This window comes from Sceloporus occidentalis, unplaced genomic scaffold (genome assembly GCF_023333645.1).
Source record: "Sceloporus occidentalis isolate IW3139 unplaced genomic scaffold, rSceOcc1.0.p SCAF_47, whole genome shotgun sequence".
NCBI lineage: Eukaryota > Metazoa > Chordata > Lepidosauria > Squamata > Phrynosomatidae > Sceloporus > Sceloporus occidentalis.
The window spans coordinates 4,145,747-4,170,717 of record NW_028317027.1 but is presented as its reverse complement, the minus strand read 5'-3'; the positions used below and the strand labels follow the sequence as shown (position 1 = coordinate 4,170,717).

The 24,971-nt window shown below is 37.1% G+C and overlaps 1 protein-coding gene across 1 annotated transcript in view; it reads left to right on the top strand.

Moving 5' to 3' along the window:
- The window catches only part of LOC149289242 (interleukin-1 receptor type 1-like), a 35,995-nt gene extending 11,878 nt beyond the window's left edge, over nt 1-24,117 (top strand). The window contains exons 2-9 of the mRNA XM_089490897.1: nt 15,672-15,909; nt 16,481-16,664; nt 17,953-18,121; nt 20,698-20,833; nt 21,300-21,442; nt 22,551-22,694; nt 22,978-23,139; nt 23,750-24,117. Coding sequence (XP_089347023.1) covers nt 15,672-15,909; nt 16,481-16,664; nt 17,953-18,121; nt 20,698-20,833; nt 21,300-21,442; nt 22,551-22,694; nt 22,978-23,139; nt 23,750-24,117 — 1,544 coding nt within the window. The remainder of the gene's footprint in view (nt 1-15,671; nt 15,910-16,480; nt 16,665-17,952; nt 18,122-20,697; nt 20,834-21,299; nt 21,443-22,550; nt 22,695-22,977; nt 23,140-23,749) is intronic.
- Nucleotides 24,118-24,971: the final 854 nt, after the last annotated feature.

Sequence of the window (24,971 nt, the reverse complement as noted above, 5' to 3'; positions counted from 1 at the left end):
CTCAACAAGACCCTTCACAGAAACGACCACCACTGTGGGTCTCCACAGTATTTTTGAGTTTACTTTGAGTTTATGTGGGGGATCTCATATGGTTTAGAACCTTTTTTTCCATAAAAATCTATGTTAATGTTATTATATTTCTGACAAATGTGTGTGCATAGGGGAGTTTGGTAGCTCCAGGCTTGGAGAAATGATTATGCAATGTAACTTGATAATTTGTATCATATTGCACATTAACAGTTGATTCCACAATAAATCAACATTATGTAGATTAGATGAAAATACATTGTTTGGTTATTTTTGTTTCTAAGCTATTAATCCTTTGAATCTAGGGCATGGACACATTTGTTGCAATGGAAGAGTGGACTAATATTTGTATTTTTGCTATAGTTACATTTAGGAGACAACCTTAGAAACAGCTTAAACTTTAACTAGGGAAATCAATTTTTTTAAGCGATTCATAGATATCTAGTTAAGGGCAAACTTTGCATCACATAACATGATATAATGGTAAAAATGAAACAAAGAAAAGTAATTATATCCCAATTATTTCCTAAATAAAAATAAATTTTGGAAAAGTTTCTAAACCCTTAGTAAACCTATACAATATGTGTGTTTTAACCATGTAGGCCGGAAAATATTAAAGTGTAAGCTTACATAAGGAAGGGTTAAATTCTAAAATCATGCTAAACAAACTTATTCTTGTAGTAAATAAACTTCCATACCTAACCCCTTTAGTGGGTTATAAACTCCTATCACTCTCATCAGTGTTCTTAGTGTTCTGAAAAGTTCATCAGCCCATTTATTTTTCTTTGTCATACATACACTGCAATAAAGTACTGTGTGGTACTTTTTTGGTAACTTTGTAAACCCATTCACGCTGTTTCTATACATTATTGTGAGCCATAAAACATTGTGATATCTATTTACACCAGAGACGAAAGGAGAGGCAGAAGGAATTGGCTGAGAAAGGTGCTGTAATCCCTAAATTTGGATATGAATATGAACATGTACGCCAAAACATTTTGAGATACCGTGTCACAATTACTTGTGTAACTCTTTGGATGCCAGGCCAATTGTGCAGAGCATTACTCCCTAAATCTGGTATCCAAAGTGTTATTTGTCACAGTAAAATATTTAACAGTAAAGCTAAATTTTAACAAATTTACCACAGATTTGATCACAATGGAGCTTAGTAGACAAGGAAAGGTACAGGGAGATTAGCCTAATATAGATTTTATAGAGGAATTTCTAACAATAAATTAACAAAACATTATATAAGCCTTTTCCCTATTAAATAATATGTTCAAATTTTAAACAGCTTTATACAATTGCAACAAAAAACAGCTGTAAGGGAAAAATAAGGAACTGGCTAAATAACCGTTTCATAGAAGCATTTCCAGTGAACAGATTTCTGTCATGCTAGTAGTTAAACCTGCATTCACTGAGAGGAATGCGGCTGTTGGCAGTCAACCAGACGAGCCTGTAGCTTGGATTGGATATGCTGGGAAATAATTCTGTACAAACAAGTTCTGGGATGTCGAAATCTTTAGCCTCTCCTCCCACTCAGGAAGAGAACTACTTCCAGCCATGATACCAGATATACAGCCACACTCCGAGAACAAGAGGTGATCGCAAGGCTCCAGAATCCCTGAAACAACTACAACCGTGAGTGATAGCTAGAAAAAACTGTCACTTCAACCCCAGGGAGGACACATCCTTCATCCCATATAGGTACCGCCTGTTCCTCAATGCTGTGCAGGATGATGATGTGTCAGGGGGTGCTGGGAGTCTTAATGCTTAATACATGGGTACATCCAGTTGGTGAGAGACAAGGCCAGGCAGGCAAAAAGTGATGAATTGTGTGACGAAACTCCAATAGGTGTAATAAATGGCCTTAAGCCCATGAGTCCCAGACTAGCGGTTTCCCGCAACATTATATTTCTATAGATATTTCATAAATACCGTATTTGCTCGATTATAAGACGACCCTGATTATAAGACGACCCCCCAAAATCTGAATATTAACTTAGGAAAAAAAGAAAAAGCCTGAATATAAGACGACCCTAAAGGAAAAAAGTTTTACCAGTAAATGTTAATTCATGTAAACTATTTTTTTAAATAAAAGCTATGATTGAGAAAAATATTTTTTTTGTTTTTATTTCCTTGTATTTTCCAACCTGTCCCCCAGTTACGCACATCTGCCCCCAGGCTTGCCACACCAATATGGCACTGTGGCCCATGATATGCCTTTTAACCCTCTATATGCCACTGTGCCCCATGGTATGCCTTTTGACCCCCTATGTGCCACTCTGCCTCCAGAAATGCCTTATACCCCTATATCCCATTCTGGCATTTAGGGGGTTAAAATGCATATTATGGGGCAGAGTGGCATATAGGGAGGTATAAGGCATTCCAGGAGGCAGAGTGGCATTAAGGGAGTTAAAAGGCATTGTATAGAGCACTCTGCCTCCAGAAATGCCTTATACCCCTATATGCCACTCTGGCATTTAGGGGGTTAAAAGGCATATTATGGGGCAGAGTGGCATATAGGGAGGTATAAGGCATTTCAGGAGGCAGAGTGCTCTATTAAATGCCCCCTTAACGCCACTCCAGAAATGCCCTATGCCCCCATTTAACACACACACACACACACACACACACACACACACACACACACACCCTATACCCCCATTTAACTAACACACACACACTCTCTCCCCCCCCCTCTCACCCCTCTCACCCCTCTCTTCCCTCTCTCCCCTCTCAGCCCTCTCTTACCGGTGCTTCCAGCCGGGGCAGCAGGTTGACGTCGCCTTCCGCTGCAGCCGGAAGGAGGTGGAGTTGGCAGGGGGGGTTTGTATCCGTCCGTCGCGTATACTTTCCCCGGCTGTCAGAGATCAGAGTTCCCCGCACCGGTGCGGTTCCGGTGCGGGGAACTCTGATCTCTGACAGTCGGGGAAGGTCTACGCGACGGACGCAGACAACCCCCGCTGCTAGCCACACCTCCTTCCGGCTGCAGCGGACGTTGTCTACGCGAATCGCGTAGACGTCAACCCGCTGCCCCGGCAGTACAGCAGGAAGCACCGGTAAGTGTGTGTATGATGGGGGGGGGGTGAGACAGGAGGATCCAGGTCCCCTGCAGCGGTGCGGGGGATCTGGATCTTAGTCTCCTAATCAGACCTCTATTTGAGGTCTGATTAGAAGACGACCCCGATTAGAAGACGAGGGGTATTTTTCAGAGCATTTGCTCTGAAAAAAACCTCGTCTTATAATCGAGCAAATACGGTAACTGGCTACTGCGTTAATTGCCTCAAGAACTTACAGTTTACTTGTAATTTTGCATTAAGTCACTTGAAATACATTACTGCAGGTATTCAATGGCCTATCTAAATCTTAATTCAGGGTAATTGGCAACAGTGGTTAAAAAATGCATGATTTGGAATTCAGTTCCCTCATTAAATGTTTAATTGTGGTTGTGGGATGTAAATACTGATTTAAATTATTGCACTCATAGTAACAGAGCTACAGAATCCGCTGGTGCTATATAAATAAATGTAATCAAACAAACAAAAGTAAGCAATTAAAGGAATGCACCTTGACGTAATTGAATATATTTTTAAACATGAATTTTAGACCATAAATATTAGGGAAGCCACAAGGTGTTTCAGTGCACAGTAGGAAGCTGAAGTAAACATCCTACACAGGCACAGAGGAAAAAACCACAATACACCAGGGATAATTTAACCCTTTTGGTGTCATTCTATAAATTATAGCTATAAAAACTCTACTAAAGAGGAAAAGAACAATTTATTACCACACCACATTCCCAGTCACTTTCACAGGGGTGGACGCTTTAATTTGTTTTCACTTTAATGACACAGGAAAGCAATGGTTTTTGTTTTTTTTGGGTTTTTTTAGAAATTTAGTACATGGACATATATATTAGCCTCAAAAGCAAAATAAATATATTGATAAACACAGAGCAAAGCGACATCAAACCAAACTAAACATTAGAGAACAAGAGGATTGACACCAGTGGCTCTACCACATTGGCTGTAATATGCTTCACCTGTGGCGATGACCTGTTAACATCAATTGGAGGTTTTCTTCTATATTCCAGTGGTTTTTATGTGCTGCATGTATGATTTTAATGTGTACTATCCGATTTTTTTTGTGTGATTTGTTCATGAGTATGATTTTAGCTAGTGATCTTCATTTTCAGCACAAGTCAGGGGATTACAGGGTTTATTGAATAAATCCAAAGGTCCAGCAACACCAAGCATGCATACCCTGGACACATCTAAATTAACTGACTGTGGGTTATTAAATAACCCTTTATGGCTAATTGCAAAGATTATGTGGGTTTAAATAAAAAATCAATTTTGTTGAAAAGTGATAAAAGTGGAGCTGTTAGCAAGAACAATACCATTACTCTGACAACTACAAAACTTTGCACCCCTAATGTGCCAATATTAGCCTTCAAATAACCCTGTGATTCAAGTAAAAAGATATCTTTCTATCTAGGATTAAACACAATGGCCACTCTTTTAAAGACACTGAAGGGGATATAATTTGTAAACATGGAGATTTGTACAAAAATTCTGATCCTTTATTACATTTTATGTAAAACTGTATATCCCGCATACTGCCACAAAGCCTTTTGTATGTGCGATAAGCAATAGCACATTAAATTCAACCTGGGAAAACCATAGCTGATGTGGTAACCATAACTAAATTTGTGTGCTACATAGAACTTTGTTGTAGAAATTGTCATATTGTTGTACAGACCTGATGCCCCCTTCATAGATCAGTATGTAATCAACAAACCTTTAGAGATGTAGCCTACCAACTAAGAAGTCTAAGGGCCTAGTTCCCTAGATTTCAGGTCTTTGCAAGTAAACTGCTACAATGTTAATGACAGCCATAAATTGCTAGGATATTCTTTCCATCACTCACGAGATCCCTGGTGTAGACTGCATGTAAAAGAGATTTAAAAGTTTCAGCACATTATCTGCAGAGCACGGTTACTGACTCCTGTGGGAAAGTAGGAGACCCTGAGCTTACAGTTCTTACTTGTATTTTAGGATAAACATGCCATGTGCTTAGTGAATTCACTTTTAATTTGTTCTTGCTTTTCTGTAAATTCACTGTAACATATAGCAGCCTTTCATGTGGATGGCAAGTAAAAGCTGCTGCTTTATTCAACCAGTCCCTATGAGAAGTGCACAGGGAGTTTGAGAAAATCTGGACAAATGTCAGCAGGCAGATTCCAGTAAGTAAAGCACTGTTTGTAAAGAAAAAAAAAAAAATAAATAAATATATATCTATATCTATAAAAAAACATGCCAACGACCATCTCTGAAACAAAGGGGACCTTTTATCAAGAGCAATTTCTAATGCAAAGTGGGCACTAATGGCACCAAATCTAACGAATACTTTGCGCAAGTAAAATAAATCTTCATGTTTTTACTTCAAATCAGTGTACCTTTTTTAAACCAAAATGTAACCAACAGGGTAAACAAATAATAATAAACAGAATATTTCCCTGGTTTATGACTCCAATAATACTGAGCAAATATGCTAGTCCTCCTGGCAAATATAACCTAAAAAAAAGTTTTGTAACACACTGAAGAGAAATCCTTGTGTTAAAAAAGAACTCATAAGAATGCAGGGAATTGTTAGCACAGTTTATTCTTAATGTTACCTGTGTTTATATACAAGAAAGCTTTATGTTAGATAGAATTTTGGTTTAAATCCACAGCCAAGCCCATTCCTATCAGGGTTAGGTGCTAGATGAAGCTCATGACGTGAAATCTTTGATAATGATGAATATTTAGCCAATGTTGTAGAACCGGTTCAAAAGAGGTAAAACTTTGGGTCTCTTACACCCTATGCTGCAATAGGACTCTGCCTCTACCCTGTGTGATGGAGGGGTATTGGAAATAAATATATACATTGAATCCCTTTTCAAAGTTTATGACTTAACTTGGTAATGTTGCACTTACCCACTAACTTCAAATACTCCCTTTGATTCCCATTTCAAAGTTTACATATTTACATAGCAAAGGTTGGAGATTTTACTGACGTCCATATTAAACTATTCTCTGGTGATGATAAAATCAGAGGAAATCATAAATTTCACTAGGAATAAGATTCATCTGAATCACTGCATTACTCAAGAGTTTGTGTAAAACAACAATACAAAAAAATCCGCTTTAGGGTTAGAAGGTCTACACCATTATAACACATTGGCAGTGAAGCCCATTCCTATCAGGGTTAGGTGCTACATGAAGCTCATGACATGAAATCTTTGATAATGATAACCGGTTCCAAAAAGGCAAAACTTTGGGTCTCTTACACCCTCTGCTGCAATAGGACAGTATCATCATAGATGTTATCACTTGTGGCAAAGTTTTCTAGATGTATTTGCATGCAGTTATGGTTTCAGTGTGCTGGATATCATGATGCATCACAATTCTTCTATTAGTTAATTGATGAAGTAGTGCCACACAGGAGCAGATTAACAATGGTGCAACAGTGGCATTTGCCCCAAGGCACTTGTTGGCAAAGGCTCCCTACCTGCTTCTTTGATTTATATAATAGTCTGTATCCCATAGCAGGAACACAGTGTTTGTTGTCTTGGGTGTTTTAGGGTCCCATATGGGAGTTCACTTGGTGCATGCGGTGCCTCTCTTGGAGCAGGGGTACTTGCAGAGATAACGACTTCATATGTGCAGTGATGGCAGATGAAGCTTCACACTACCTATCTTGTAACATGATGAGCCTGTAAACAGCTATTTTGGCAGTTGTTAAGTAGAGACTACATGGCCCTCTGATTGTAAGGAAAAGAACAGCTGCCCAGTTATCTGCCTGCAGTCACATCAGCAAATATACTCTGTGCAATTAAGAACTTGGAGCTGTGTGGAGATTTCTTTGCATGAATTTATGGGGATTCCTGGGGGGGTAAGTAAAATAAATGCAACTCAAGTGCATCTTTGCAACACCATGCCTGCTCCTTTAAGAAAGTATCCAAAAATTTGGAAATGACTCTGTCTGATGGAGGGGTAGTGGAAATAAACATATACCGTATATTGAGTCCCTTTACAAAATGTAACTCAACCACTAACTTCAAATCCTCCCTGGAGATTTTGATTCCCATTCCAAAATTTACATATTTACTTGGCAAAGGTTGGAGATTTTACTGACCTCATATATTTCACTAGGAATAGGATTCCTCTGAATCACTACATTACTCAAGTGTTTGTGGAATAGAACAATACAAAAAAAATCCACTTCAGGGTTGAAAAGTCTACACCGTTATAACACATTGGCATGTGCAAAATTGGAATGAGAAGACAGAAGCGATAGACTGTATGCAGTAGCATAATACAGATACAAAAATAAAGGAGTGCACAACATAAAAAGCATAAAATAGAAAAATATGAATACAAGAAGCATCAGTGTTCCTTATTCCTGTCAACAACGTGAAATATATAGTGAAGTCTGGGAGTTGAAATCAACTGGGAGTTGGAATCAGTATACTGCAAAACCTCATTGAGTTTTAGCCCATTATTATGAAGCTAATGGGGACTTTCAAGTGCTGCCCTTTCTACCTCCTACATACTGTACGGCAGCACTTAAAATGTGAAACGTATGTCCTGTAAAAATGGCAGAATGTAGTCGCACTACTTGAATCTCTCCAGATATCAATCATACAGTCCTGATTCTGAGGCTCTGTACCACCAAGCAGTGATTAGGTTCCATGGTCTTCTTTGTCTTGTGTATTGTATGGCGTAAAATTACATCCATAAGTGCAGTACAATGAACCAAAGTGACCTGACAGAGTATGCTTATGGGTTGGGGCTTATGGGTTCAGGGACAATTTTCAGACTTGCATGCTGGATGGTATGATCCATCTTGGTGACTCATTCTGGTGTGGAATCAGGCTGGATTCTGAAAACAGGGCTTCAGAGGGATAATTATCTCCCATTAATGAAGTTTGCTCACGCCAGAGACAATTACTTATCCACTGAATTACTGACAAGAAAAAAGCTATTACGTATAAAAGTTACACCTACTATTTATTCTGGGAGAAAAACAATAAAGGGAAAGGGGTTTGTTTTAATGCTGTTTTCAAGCAGTAACTGGATTAAGTGTAAATTGCTAAGCATGCTTGATGTTGACAAGTATGAAACAGGACAGTAACAAAAATGCATTTCACAGCCACTGCCATTATTCTGCAAAGATTGTAAAATTTTGCTAAATACCATGTCAATAAACCATGTTTTATTTTACAAAGCTCTATTTAATACATTACCCTAAAAAACCCTGCCTTCAGGTTTCATGGAGTGGGGTCATAAAAGAAAAAATATGTCACATACATATGTCCTAGTTCTCCAAACATATCTGCTTTAAAATATAACAGAAATAAATTTTAAGATGCCAGTTTTGTACTGGGCCGCACTGGTGATGAAAAATAATCCTGGTACCTTACAGCCTATGTTACTACATTCTCACATTTTGTGGCCACGTGTATCAAGTTGATTTCTGTATACTGCAGGACTGCCAGTAAATGTGCCATAATGGGCCATAATGCACTCATACGATAAGAATAAGAATTTGCATCTCTGGTAAAAAAGAAAAGTAATTAGCAACAGGTGACTTAAGTGCCAAAGGGTTCACTTATACAACAAGAAGACGTGAGATCCCCCATGCAATGGCCTGCATTACATCTCCACAGTCAACTTCTATGCAGGAGTTTTGACTTGCTTGTAGATTAATAAACTTTGTAAGCATTTACAGCCAAACCCTGTGCATCCAAGTAGCATTAGAGGTGATATTTTAACTACCAAGAGATGGTGTAGAATAAACCTAAATGTTATATGTAAGTACTGGGTATGCATAGATCCTTGTCATTAGAATTACATGCCAAAAATGTTTTAGGAATTTTAGAAACTGGCTTATTAACAAACAACCCATGGAATTTTTTAATATACTTTTTTTAGTGCAAGACCCTGGAACACTGGATCAAAAAAAGGGCACTTCATACCAACTATTTTTCTTCCTCAAAATAAAATAAATAACAAAAACAGTTGCCATAGAATAAAACAGTTTATGGTAGATTATCCAGCTTTCCTTCATGATGTCATGCCCTGATCATATTAAACATTGTTATTATTATTTATTATTATTATTAATGTTTTATATAGCACCATCATATTCCACAGCACTGTGCAATTGGTAAACAGGACTTGACAAGAATTATACAACATACAATAATTTGACTTACAGAAATAGCTGGGGAGGGCCCTGCTCAAACGTGTTTACAATCACTTTATGTCCCACCTCATCTAAGGCCAGGCTACTGCACAAATGCAAACCATGTTTCACAGTAAAATAGGTACTGTACATGTGCAGGACTTGTGTCTGGATATGCGCTCGCTCCTTTACATAAACCTAAATGTGGTTGTGAAATGTCTTTGTACATATGTGTCATACAATTTATAATCAACCAAGCAATAAGTGACATTATGTGAATGTTTCTAACCATAAATACCTTTTCTTGTAGGTTCCTACTATGACATTGACATGGTATATCCTGCTCCTAACTCTTACATGTCTGGCTTCAAATAAAGCAGGTAAGCAGGTGGTTAGCAGGCTTTCAGCAGCTACTTAGAGGATAATTACCTATTGATACAACACAGCAGTTTTGCCCTACTTTTTTATGCAGAGGATTGCATACATTTCAGTAAAACATACCCATGGGCAGGAAGATGAGAGGTTGTATTAAACATTTGTTGTCTCCCCTTTGCAAATGCATGGGGAGGTCTGCAAAACTAGCATTTATCTTTACAGAGGAACATTGCAGGCATACCCCCACATTAACGTACACAATGGTGTCCAGAGCACGTATGTAAAACAAAAATGTACTTAAAGTGAAGTGTTACCTTTTTATACGTATCAATGCATGTAGTGCACTGCAATCATCATATCGACCAAAAAACTGCCATTACTTTATACTGAGCCAGACATTGACAGTGGTACAGCATAACTGTCATCACTTTATACTAAGCCAGACACTGATCCCAGTAGAGCATAACTACCATCACTATAATCAGAGCCAGACATTGACGGTGATACAGCATAATTGTCATCAGTTTATTCTAAGTCATACATTAACAGTGGTGCATCATCACTGCCATCACTATATACTGAGCCAGGCATTGATGGTAGTATAGCATAACTTTCATCACTATTTACTGAGCCAGATACTGTCGGTGGTACCACAATCAGTGCCTGGCTCAGTATATAGTGATAGGAGTTAAAGTACACTCTACACCTTAACTCCCATCACTTTATGCTGAGCCTGGCACTGATGGTAGTACACAATAACTCTCATCAGAGATGGGAGTTATTGTGCACCACTATCAGAGGGCCATCACATACATGCTTCATGCATTCTAACACTCTTACAATGTTTCCTTATCCTTCCCGCGTCTCTTCTCCTGGAGTTCCTCTTTCTCGTCCTCTACCTTTTCTTCTTCTGTCATAATCTGTTTCGCATCTTCCTTCTCTTATTTTTCTTACTTTTCTGTCTTCTTTAAGAAATGGGCTTGTGGTCTGGCAGTAGGCATGGCTTTAGTGCTGAGTGCTGGGATATGACATTGAATAACGGTGCACACCAAAAGAAGCCAGCGCCCATCACAAGGGAATGTTATACAGACCTTCCGCAACCTTGATTTTAGGCCAGTAACAGTGAGATCTATGATCTCCCTATCCAGTCCTGCTACAGCAGACCAGTTGCGGACCAGCCGACCAGGACCGGACTAGGAATAAAAAAGAAGCCCTGGAAATATTTGGACACCAGCCCGATATATTTTATTGCATGGTCAAAGCTCATGTGCCCACACGTCACACCAGGGGCGTAACTAGAAACCACAGGGCCATGTAGGGAAAATGTAGCAAACATGTCCCACAGAGCCACCTTTGCCCCCAAACAGCTTATCTGTGCCATCTGTTCCACCAAACATGTCTGTTCCGTCTTTGTCCCCAAACAGCTTGTCTCTGTCCCCAAATAGCCTGTCTATGCCACCTCTGCTACCTAAACAACCTGCCTATGCCACCTCTGCTCCTTAAACAATAAGCTGCGGGTGCCTCGTAAGGCATAGCATAGACATTAGCTGCTCAAAAGGAAATCTCCCAGTTTTCCAGTTGGCCAGTCCGGTCCTGCCCCTGACCCTCACGGGCCATTGGCATACCTGGGAACTTCTCGGCTCCGGCTACCCGAAGCCTTCCCTTGCTGGACGCAGCCAGGACTGCACACTAACGTCAGCGGGCGGTCCTGCTGACGTTGGTGGGCGGTCCCACTGACTTTGGGGGAGTTCCTGATGACGTTGGCAGCGTTCCCACTGATGTCGGTGGAGTTCCCGCTTTTGTTCCCATTTCAAGGAAAAATGGGCGGGGAGCGGGGCGTGTCAAGACCCGAACCCTCCGGGTAGCGGGAGCGGGGTCTGGACACGCCTCGCTCCCCGCCCAGGTATGGCCGATTGGTCAGTCCACCCCTGCATATAAAACTATGTAGTATAACCAAATTACAATAATATATATGGTGGTAGTGTGTGTCTCTGCAGGGTACTCTCACAGCAGGACAGGACACAGATGGTTCCAAATAAAGCCTGTTTTATTTCACTGTGCAGACAAATAAACATGGTCTCTTAACAGCGGAGACTCACAATTTGTCCGTAACCACTAAATAAAAGGAAACAAATCTCTTCACACATAGGAGGGTTTACAACTCACTTCCATAAGTGTTCTACTGGGAATCAGGTAGTAAACAGTACCAACCTGGAGACTTCTCACACTGGCCTCTACTTCAGGTTCTAAACTGCAGCACTTTTTAACCCCAAGTGAAAGTCTACATGATCCACCTGTGCAGCTACTGTCTGTGTACTGCAAGCAGAATTTTAAAGGCCTAATTCCCTGCCCTTGTTTGGAGGGTTTATACATATATATATATATAGTATTCATGTTGTGAGTTAATTAGGGAAGAATTAGTGAAAAAAAAAAAATTAGTGAAAAATAGTTACAAGTAAATTACTATATACAAAATCTGTCAGCCACTTTCCAGATCACTGTTACTGGTAATCAAGAATACTGTACACTTATCAATACTAATGATGCACAAGTAAACTCTTGTATAGTTGTTTCAGTTTAGTGGGTAAAACATTTCAAATATATCCCGTAAAAAGGTATTTTTTAAAAATATCGGGCCAGCTGTCTAAACAGTCATGCCAAACAGACCATTTCCTGCAGCTCTCAGCAAGATGCTTTCCACATCCTGTACAGTCAGTCAATATTAACTCTTTGGAAATAACAAGTAAGAACTTTAGAATGTCTAAGGTTGTGGAACATGCATGTTACATCATCAGAATGAAAGAGATTCATAATTTTTCTGGTAAAAAATATGCAATAGATGCGGACGGCACATGAGTGTAAGCATGGTGTATAAAAACTTTGATTAAAGGAAAACTTAAGCCATAAATTGATCTAAAATGCACATTGGAATCCATTCTTCATTGGATCAAGTGCATTTTATCACATGCAAATTGATGCATTTATCAATGCATTTATTTTTTGAGTCTCATTGAAGGCAATCCTATTATTGCTTGTTTTCGTTTTTGTTTTTCTTTTTATGTTATTGTGTCACTTGTCTCCCTTATCTGGGACTGTGTACTGTTCCTTAAAGTCTCTGAGACAGTAGCTGTGACGTTCTGTTACGATGTTTTTGTTCTTTGTTGAAAAATTGATAAAAAGAGTTTAACAAAAAACAAGGCACTACTAGTCCTCAAAAAAAAGAAGATATATAATTGATGTGGAAACATCGAAGAAGGTAAAGATGCATATGGTTTAACAGACATATAGTAAAAGTGGCAAAAACTCTTTGCACTCAAGTGCAGCAAAATAATTTGCCCTGAAGGGGTTAAGAGGGGTTCAGTTCCAAGGACAGTGATCTTAACACTCTACATTGAAAGCTGGGGAATCGCGTCAGCCTAATGTATAGGTCGATATCCCCATTCCACTTATGTTTGAATAACAAAGAATTCTAGTAAAATGATGTGGATTGTTTCTGATCGCTAAATTGCATGGTATAATCTGAGCATTATTAGTATGGGAACCTCAGTAGACTCACTGACAGTTCCAATGCCATCCACTAATATTGGCACACTTGGTAAATATGAGCAAAGAATGCTGTGAAAATTTGTCTTTATTGTTTAACCCATTGAACTTTTCTTAAAAAAATACTCTGCTCTCAAAGATATCAAACAATTGCAAACACAACAGAGGTTTACAAAAAAAACCAAAAACATTGTTAAATACAGTCATGTAAAAAACAAAGTATACCCTCTTTGAATTCTATGGTTTAACATAAAAAATAGGTAAATACAACTTCCGATGAACAACACATGACATATTACACTGTGTCATGATTTACTCAACAAAAATAAAGCCAAAATGGAGAAGCTATGTGTGAAAAACTAGTACACCTTATGATTCAATAACTTGTAGAATCACCCTTAGCAGCAATAACTTGAAGTTTTCAATTTTATCAGTCTCTCACATCATTGTGGAGGAATTTTGGCCTTCTCTTTTTTACAACATTGCTTCAGGTTATAGAGATTTGCAAGCATTTGTTTATGCACAGCTCTCTTAACATCCTGCCACAGCATTTCATTTGGGATGAAGTCTGGACTGTGACATTGCATCACCTAGGTTCTTTTCTTTTTCATCCATCCATACTGTTGTAGATTTTTTTCTGGTGTGCTTGGGATCATTGTCCTGTTACATAACCCAACTTTGTCCGAACTGTAGCTGTCGGACAGATGGCCTCACATTTTACGCTAGAATACATTGGTATACAGAAGATTTCTGGGTCGACTCAATTACTGCAAAGTTCCTAGGTCCTGGGGCTGCAAAACAAACCCAAATTATCACCCCTCCTCCACCCTGCTTGACAGTTGTTATGAGGTGCTTGTGCTGATATTCTGTGTTTGGGTTTCTTCAAACGTGGCTCTGCATTATGGACAAATATCTCCACTTTGGTCTCATCTGTCCAAAGGACATTGGTCCAGAAGTCTTGCAGTTTGTTCGGATGCGACTTTGCAAACCTAAGCCATGGTAACCCTTCCAAACAAACCACATTTGTTCAGTCTTTTTCTAATTGTACTGTCATGAACGTTAACATTTAACATGCTAACTGAGGCCTGTAGAGTCTCTGAGCATTGCATAGTCTGACCTTCGGGAGAATTTGCTGGGATGTACATTCCTGGGAAGCTTGGCAAATGTCTTAAATGTTTTTCACTTTTCAATAATCTTTGTCACTGTAGAATGATGGAATTTACATTGCTTAGAAATAGCCTTATAACCCTTCCCAGATTGATGGGCAGCAACAGTTGCTTCTCTAAGATCATTTCTGATGGTTTTCCTCTTTGGCATTGTGTTAACACACATTTTGGCTAATTTTTAGATCTGCTAAGAAACAGATGTTGTTATGCCCTGATATGTAAAATCCTAGAATTCAAAAAGGGGGAACTTTATTTTTCACACGACTGTATATGTGTGTCACCCATATGAAAAATAGATTTAAAGTATATTCCAATTGATATTTTAAATTTTTTAGTAAACCTGGGTGACTAGAAAGAGGAAATTGTTCAACCATGACTTCCTTTTTTCCACGGATATATAATTATTAGGTCATACATATGCTAAAAATCCCTTAGTCAATAGGTAAGACCAAGGAATATAGCCATGGTGTGTGTAGCAAAAGGTTGTTGAGCTTCATAAAATGCCAATATTGAAAATGCCAATTTCCAACATCAGGACAATAATTAAGAAGTTCCAGTCAACTGAAAATATTATGAATCAACCTGTAAGAGGATGTGTGTCAATATTGTCTCAACACACTGTGAAGAGGATGGTTTGAGTGGTAATAAACACCAGAGGTGGGTTTTGCAGAGAGGTAGCCATATAGTAGCGGCTCTTTAATGTTTTCTGCCAGAGGACCTGGACATTTTGTTAGGATACATGGCATCATGAACTCTATGAAATATCAACATATTTTAAATGAGCACCTGACTGCCTCTGCCAGAAAGCTTAAAATGGGCCGTGGTTGGATCTTCCAGCAGGACAATGATACAAAACATACACAGAAATCAAAAACATCAAAATCAACACTACAATGGCTTACATATCACAAGATCCAGGCCCTACCATGGCCATACCAGTCCTCTGACTTGAACCTGTGGGGTGAGCTGAAAAAGGAGAGTTGGCCTCAAAATTTGAAGGATCTGGGGAGAAGACTCTTTTATCTTAAAAAATGGAAGTAGCACAAAGTATTGACTAAAAGGGTGCCAATAATTATGCCACACATATATTTCACTTTTTTTGATACGCCTGTGTTGTTTGATATCCATGAGAGCAGAATATTTTTGTGTATTTGTTGAAGACAAGTTCAAACTGTTAAACAATAAAGATAATTTTTTCACAGTAGTCTCCGCTCATATTTACCAAGGATTCCAATATTGGCGGAGGGGGATGAATAAAATATTTAGGATTTTACAACCATTAATGTATATGCACTTATTACAGCTGTTTGATATGTTGTCTTGCAGAAACATGCCAGGATGAAAATATTGATTTTGATAGGTCCTATGTTGCTGAAGGAGAGCCACTTTATGTTCACTGTCCTTTGAAATACATGCTATACGAAGGCGATTTTAACATTACTTGGTATCTAAATGGCTCTGAAATTAGTTTTAATACACAGTCAAGAGTTCATCAGAATCAAAACTATCTTAAGTTTCTCCCTGCAAGACTAGAAGATTCAAAGTATTATACTTGTGTTTTAAGGTAAGGATCAATGAAGACTGATTGTGATACAGAGAAAAATGACTATGAAACACTTACTTGTAGAGCTGAAACACTTTTCCCTAACTAGCAACTTGTTTTTTTGTTGTTGTTTGCACTGTTACCCAGTGTTATGCAGACATGTAAGACTCCCACCATAATTTCTTAGAGGTCTAGCAGGCAGGCTAGAAGATGGAATGGCTACAAGATAGGGAGCCCTGTATAAGGTAGCCGAGTGCACAGTGAAACCATATACTGGCATTTTAAATTTTTAACATTTTTAATGCTGTGTCAGAGACAGTAAGCTTCACTCAATGACCTTAAACCTCAATTGTATTTAGAAGAGCTGAAAAAAGTATGGATTGCAATTTTAAAATATAAAATCTAAAGGAAAGCTATTGTAAACAAACACACTAAAGCAAATCTGTAGGGTCCGTAGGAAATTAGCGCATGTAAAATTGATAACTTATGAACAGAGAAGTCTAAATACACTAACATAAATCAACCCTTTCATTGCCAGATTAATTCATTGATCCTTTGTGCAATGGCTAATCATTTTTTTTCTTTCTTCCAGAAACTCCACATTCTGCATCCAAAAGCATAAAAAAGTAGACGTTTTTACGTATGATGAGAACCTATGCTATAACAAAAGCACCTTGTACCCATTTACAGAACAAATCACACAAAACATTCAACTCCCGTGTCCTGAATTGGAGGATTACATTGATGTTAAAGATACTAATATAAAATGGTTTAAGGTATTTATTTTTATGTTTTTGTATGTCATAAATGTATATATATTTTTGTGATTTTTTTTATGTACAGTTGACATGTTTGGTAGTGCCATATTTAGTTATTATAAAGGGCATCTGAAAATGTGACATTTTCAGCTTTAACTGTTCCTGAGAAATCTTCATGTTTACAAACTGACATAAAGAACAAAGCAAGTCACTGCCCTTTTATAAGAAGAAAAGTCTCTACGTGGTGCATTGACTTATGAAACTATCTTTTGTATTATGGGCTGGTCCTGTTTCATTTTCCTTTCCATTGGGTTTTGTAGAAATAAAAAAATATTAGTTTTGTGTGGCTGTCAGGTTTAAAGGAAATATGTGCCATACGTTACGACCTCTTACCCCTATAGAACCATGGTGAGGTACATTTGTTTATTTGTAATTATTTATATTGAAATTTAAAGAATACTCTAGTGTGTGCATATATGATTTGAAAAGAGAAATGATCAAACGTAACGGAAATAGTGGTTTGTACAATTACATAAATGCTGTGTACAAAAAAAATATGACACTGTTGTGTAAGCAGCTTGTTCATAATATGTTTTAGTGTTACCCTGTGCTGTTCACGTTTTTCTTTTCCAAATTATGAGTTATGCTTATTTCTCTTTAGTGTAACCTTCTATGACACGTAGATGTCTTTCCATTCTCCAAAGCCATTTGCATCCAGCTGACCCTGCATGTTAGACAAGATATACAGCACATAATATGATTGATGAAGCATTATGAGTAACTATTATTTCTTGCTCCAATGTTGCTGATCAATTTAACTTGTATAGAGGATACACCTTCTCTGCTTTCATCTTCATAGGAAGTATATTGCAGATATAGTACCAATGTGCTGTGCTGTCTGTGTGAACAGGCATACACAGATGAGATTTTCATAAGATTTGTTGAGCTGGAGACATGAACTTGCGGGTTATGGCTACCTGGAGCCGATGTCAGTTGGCAGTCCCTGCTGACATCGGGAGCATTCCCCCGGATGTCAGTGGACATTCCCACTGGCTTCAGTGGGCGTTCTTGCTGACACTATGGGAAACACCCCCATTTAAATGGGGGGAATGGGCGGGGAGTGGGACGTGTCAAGATCCTGCTCCGGGGAGTTGACCCAGAGACCTTGAAATGCAGCGCTTCTCAAAGAGTTCTCTGGGCCAAACTCGGAGAGTTTCCAGGTATGAACATAACAGATGTGAATAATGCCTTCATTTTTTGTTGTTGTAGTACTTTAACATGTATTGTGATCTGTCTGTCTATGCAGGAGTGCCTTCCTCTGGACACCAATGGCAACAAATATTTTGTAGAGAATATATTCTTAACTATAACTAATGTTACACAACAAGATGAAGGAAAGTATAGTTGTGAAGTACCACTTAATTATAATGGTACAAGTTATACCATTTCACGTTCCATTGATCTGGACCTTCAAGGTAGTAATTTAAATAAATACTATAGAGTGTTTTCACATAATTGTTTTGAAACAATTTTTAAGCATCCTTTTTCTTTTATAATCTATATGTACACTTTTTTTCTCACCTACATTAATGCTGAGCAGGTATTTATTCATTTCTTCTCTTTTGTTTATGATACTTTTTCTGGTGGGCAAGGGCTGGTCATAGAGCCATAAGGCAGTTGCATGGTAAGCCACTAATTGTTCAGTTGTAGAAATCAAATGGGCTGGTGTGCTTTAGGTACTTGGGTATATGTTTGAACTTGGTCTGGCCTTGAAACCTGAGTATCCCCTGATATGTAGAACATGCACAAAAAGTATAACAAATATATTTATTTTAAATTAAAGAATCAGATTAAAGAGAGTGGATAGATAAAACAAAAACGTTTTGTTGTGCAGGGACCATCATGATGGATTCATTCAATAATATTAATACAAAACAAAATATTACATGTCATAACAACACACATGACCCACACAGCTTCCCATTAAGTCAACAACTAGGAACAAGCTTGACCCTCATCATCACTATTCTCCTATGACTGCTGACAAACACTTACTGTACACTTGTTTTCCAACCTGCCACACTGCTATTTTATCTTATGATGGATGATCTACCAATATTGTGGTATAATTTGTTACAAACTTAGGACCAGGCAGAAACAGTACCACTTTCTATCCCACCCTTATTTTCTTTCTCTATCCTATGTTGTTGTTTTTCTGCGTATTTTATCATAACACTTTAATCCAAATTATTGTGAGCGTATAGAAGTGCAATGGACTGTAGACATGTTTTATGTTTGTGTATTAGTGCAGCTGAAAAAAAAACAGTTTAGCAATAAATATAAACATGTTGTATAAAGTTGCAGTCCCCCTACTACAGTTATTATGTACTCATGTCTTTATATTTAAGACACAATAAAAATGTTTACATAAAAATATAAAAACTGTACTTTCTTTGGCTGTTCTACAGTATTAGTACCTTTTACTTACTTTTTTTCATTAAATTTCAAATATTCCAGTTATTACTACATTATATACTATACCTTGAAAACAATCATTAAGACAATAAGGATGCAATAAAGTAGTAGTCTGTGTGATTTTCATCATAGTGTAAAATCCTCAAGGTTATCTTTACAAAGCAGAATTCTTAGACTACTGTATGTACTGATTTTTGAGCAATAACCAATGTAATGTTCCTGTCAATCGGTCCACATTTAATTGATCTTGTATGGAGCTTCCTACTGTTACAATGTTCAGTTACCACTAACTTGAGTGACAATAATGTTTGCTTTTTAAAAAAAAATAATATATATATTATTATTAATTATTATTATTATTTTCCTTTTAGCCATTCCAATCCGCAGTCCTCCTTCCATTGTACGTCCAACAAATAATATTTTAAGTGTTGCATTGGGTGAGTATTATTCTTAAAGCTAGGGTTCTGTGGCTCTTCAGGTTCAGGTCACCACATGGCAGGGTTATATCATTTTCTCAAATGTGTTATCATTTTTGAAGCTTGTTCCCTGTTACTGATTTCCCTGTGTACTTCTTGTACACTGGTATACATAAATGAAGACAAGCAAACTCCCCAAATGCATATTGGCAAATACATATTTACAAATCGCATAGTTCAAGCTAATCTTAGAAAAAAAACCTGTACGATAATGCTAAGTTATACATTTGCCACCATAAAGCAGTCAGAAAGTCAAGAACATACTGTGCCTGGCTACAGTGTTACCAGTATAATACTGATTTGCTAAACATAAGTGTAACAGGTTGCTTAGTTAGTACTATGAATACCCTAGTAACCCGTCGCCTATTCCTCAGGATAGCTTCCAGTCTCAGTAGGCTAATAGATGGATCTTTTTCTTAGATCACAAAAGTAGTCACGACCACCATGATTGTGAAGAACAAATTGAACATTTTATTGTTGCAAAACATAGCCTTATATATCCCCAGAATTGTAGTAACATAGATAAACAGATACACGTATACAACCCAACCTTTAATCCCCCTTAGCTATTGAATCTTCCCCCTGGCAGCAATCCTGTTATTGGGATTTATTTATACAATGAAGTTCCTCCCTGTGCTCTCTTTGTTTGGAAGCCAGGCTGGAGCCATCTCTGGGTATCTTGGGGTGATATTTTTACACTGTACAATAGGGGGCGCAGTGGTTCAGCTAAGGTTGTGCTGGAGGGGTTGGCGGCTTGAGATACAGCCCAGGGTCAGTGAAACTCAAAAGAAGGAATAACGGGTATAGAAAACAAGGAGTGGAGAAATGCAGAGTGCTCCATGACACTGGAAGCTACACCTGATGGGACCAAAAAGTGTCCCATAATATATTAATCTAAGGGACTTACACGGTCATTGGAACAGGCTGTCCGGTTTTAGCTCCAGGTGATTAGAGTCTGTTGCCGGTACAGCGGCCCCATCAGTACCTTGGTAGCCCTGTCTGTCAATCTGTCACAATAATAAGCATGTAGACATTGTGTTGACCATAAAAATGCTTTTGTACCTATCTTATTGTACACATTAAGTTTTTCTTTATCTTAGGATCTCCTGTTCACCTTACATGTGAAGTGATGTGCAAAGGACGGGGATCTGAAATACATATGTACTGGTCGTTCAATAATTCCTACATCGACTCTTATGAGGGTTTTAATGAAAGAGTAATAAGTGGAGAATTAAAGTAAGTATCAGCCACTTTTACAGCATTAAATAACAAACGTACAGCATGATATTAAAGACCTAGATATTTTTTTAGCTTATAGCTTTAATGTGGTGTATAAAACTCATACTGAAATAATGAAAGTGTATAGAAGATCCCTTTTCTAATAGGTCTGGCTATCTATTAAAATGTGCCACTTGCATTCAAAAGTTGTTATACCCTAGTTTTAATATTTAGAATTTACTATTAACTAGTAATGCCACAAAAGTTAGTGAACAGTGTTTTATATGAAACACGGCTTATGTTGCTGATGTATACCAATTGTGATTCATATTAATGATATTATAAAATGAAATAAACCAAACCAGTAAGATATTTTTATATATAATTCAATGCAATAATGTAATTGTGTTTTACAGTTTGTCTGTTGAGTATATTGCTATTAACCAGATTTGCATATAATTTTTTCCTATTTTTTTTCTTTAAGACGTGAATTCATAAATGACAGTTGCTCAGTTTCACAAGACCTAAACTTCACAGAGGTTAAAGAAGAAGACTATGACAGGAAATTTGTTTGTAATATTTACTCCAAAGTACAAAGTACTGCATATGTGATGTTTAAGCATCCAGGTAAGCCCTTTATATATTTTTTTTACTTATTTGCCTTAAATATAACTGATTTCAAAATATATTAGGGTATTGTTCGTGGCATTTCTTCCTGTGAAGTTAGATCATGTTGTATGTAAACTTTGTATTTTGTTTGTATGTTAAAAAACGAACTAAACCAACATATTTTATTAAGAGGATACCGTTAACGTTCTAAATTCCAAAGAGTCAGAGGCCTTAAATGTATATGACTGACAGGGCCTAATCAATATTTTAAGATTAACTTTACCTGGCAATTTAGATACATTTAAAGTGCAAACGCCACTCAATTCCTAGCATGGTCAGTCTTTGATCATTTACATAATGTCACATAACCAGCAGTAAATGATGTCATGACTACTGCTTATAGCAATCCTGAAGGGTAGTACATTTATTAAATTTGTTTGTCATTGTAGCTATGACTACAGAATCTAGTAGACTTCTTGTATGCGAAAATGTGCTCTTTACAGTTGTGAATAGCACTTGGAGTGTACCGCATTCCGATACATTATTTTATTGCCCATGATTTAGTAAAAAAGCTTAATTATGAAGTAGAGGACAAAACTGGGGATTATTCTTAAGAGTATCTTGAAAGAAATACATTATGAATGACAGTTAAAATGAAGTCCTAACAAGCCATAGATACAGTAGGCACACAATTTTTGGTGACAAATACGTGGGTACTAATTAAATATTAATTGCAGTATTTTCCAGTTTTATTTATGAAATAATAATAATATATAGATCAAACCTTCCATACTACCAGATCATAAAAGCAGACAGATCTATTACTGTAAAATCTGTACTCAAATTCAAAGCATCCAACACCTAAGAAAGAATCACATTTTGCATGTGATTGAGAAGTGGGTTTGAATCTCATCAGAACAAAGTGCTATGTAACACTTCTAACGATAAAAAAGAAAAATATTAAAAGTCCTGATCTTCCATTTGTACTACAGAAAAAACTTTTTAATGGACTTATTGATGTGTCACATATTTATTTACAAACCTCAAATATATATGCACAATATATTTTAAACCAGTTGCTATTTCTTACTGTCTCTAACTTTAATTTATTCTATTTTATTTACAGATCCCAATTACCAGAATTTCTTAATTGCATTCTTTGTTACGTTGGTATTTGTTGTCATTATTTGTGTCATAGCCTTCAAAATTTTCAAAGTTGACATTGTTCTCTTTTATCGTCGCTCCTGCTTTGCTAAAACAAATCTAAAAGGTATATATATTTTTTTTTTCTTTCTTATTTTTAATAAAATATTTTACAATTTTCACAAAGCAAATAAATTATATAGCCATATATTTTGTCAAATATTGATTTTCAAGTTAGATTTCATGCTGTTTTAATTACATAGCTTAGACAAAAGTTCAACATTTTTCGGCTAATTACCATGTAGTATTTGTTGGATGTTATCCTAGTTTTATAAAACTGTATATAAAACTAATACCATAGTAAATATGTAAAAGTATTTAAATTCTGACGTTATTCTATTCCTTTGCAGATGGAAAGAAATATGATGCATACATTATGTATCCTAAAAACACAAATGGAAACATCGGTTATACTGTGGATATCTTTGTACTGAAAGTTCTTCCTGAGGTTTTAGAGGGGCAGTGTTCATATAAGCTTTTCATATTTGGACGAGATGACATACCGGGACAAGGCAAGTATTTTCACATTGTGTTTGCCACAAAACAGGGACAATTTTCTAAATAGTCCAAATGTGTACAGACTGCTAATTAATTGTCTTCATTGGTCAGTTTGAATTGGTTGGTATTTTAGCAGCGCACACACTGTAGTTAGGTCACCAGTAGGGCACACACACAGCAGTAGGTTTGGAGTTTTTGGCTGTTGGGCTGTGGATATGTTCATGGATCTACAGATTGAATAAAAACGTCATATTTTTTTTATAGTTGCTTAAATGTATAGCATTTTACAATGATTGCAATTAGCTATTGCATTTTTATTTTCAACTTCAGTACATGTTTTCTATTTAGGTGTTATATGTTCTTTCCTAAATATTGCATAATGGGATAATTAATGGTTTTATGCGTTATTAACCCCTTTGTATGTTCAGTATGTACTATTACAGTAGTACATCCTACTAAAAACATTGTTAAAAACCAGTTCCCGATACATTGTGGAATGGCAGACGTTATCTCTGTCTTCACCAATCTGTGCGATCACATTAATTCATGTGAGTGTCTTGTTTACCCCCATTAAAGGGTGAACTAATCAAATTTGTTTTTGTTTTTTACATTTATGTTTTACAGCCATTACTGATGCAATAGAAGAAGCTATCTCACAAAGCAGGAGACTGATCATTATTTTAGGAAACACAACCAGTGAAAACCGACTCGAGAATGAATTTGAGCAACATATAGCCATGCATGATGCTCTAATCCGAAATAAAACTAAAGTAATCTTGGTTGAACTTGAAAAAATTACAGATTACTCAAATATGCCAGAGTCTATCAAATACATCAAACAAAAGCAAGGTGTAGTCCAATGGAAAGGAGAATTCACAGAAGCATCTCTTTCCTCCAAAACAAAATTCTGGAAAAATATTCGATATCGTATGCCACCAGAACAGCGGAAACATTCAAAAGGCATGGGTTACATTACTTCAGAAAGCTTATAATTACTGGCAGTTGTGAAAAGATGGAAAAAGCAAAACACAATCACACCAGCAGAATGAATATCCATCTCTAGGAAAATAGTTCTTAACTGGCGTGTGTTATCCAGCTTCAGCTGCCAGCCATGTGTGGTAATTTACTAACTGATGCAATATGCAGGTTGTGCATTTTAGGCTAAATACCTAAGCAGGGTATACTAAAATGCAAGAAAATCTTACGCATCATAAAGACAAAGTATAAATACATGGCCTTTGGATAGAACACTGCATTCAGATTAAATGCAAACTGTGGAGTGAAGAAACGACAGGTCTCAGGCATTTGGGTGTACTTATAAAAAAGAGACAGTTGATAACACTAAAGCAGATATCAAGGTGTAAATGCAATTTACACTGCAAGTTTACATTTGGATGGAGTTGGAATTAAATGTGTGTGTGTGTTGTCTGTATAGAATTGCTATAAATATATTGTACAACAATACACACAATGAAAATGGTAGTCACCAAGTGATTACAAGGTAATGTAATGCACAAACTGTATGGTGGCCCCAACATTTTATATATAATTCCAAGTACACTACCTCAATATAACTTTCTGTTCATCACGTTTAATTCACACCATTGATGTTGATGGAATGTACACCAGCCTGGTAACTACAGACATTAGTCACCAAGGTCCAAATTATGTTTGTGTGATGCATATACATTTTGATGTGTGCCATAAATAAAGTTATTTTTTCATAACACTTGACTCAATTTGTGATTCACTATACATTTATTATACTTTCCTGGGATTCATAAAGTAGCTTTTAGTTGAATTTAGATGACATTAACAGAGGCAGAATGCAGTAATAGGAGTCATT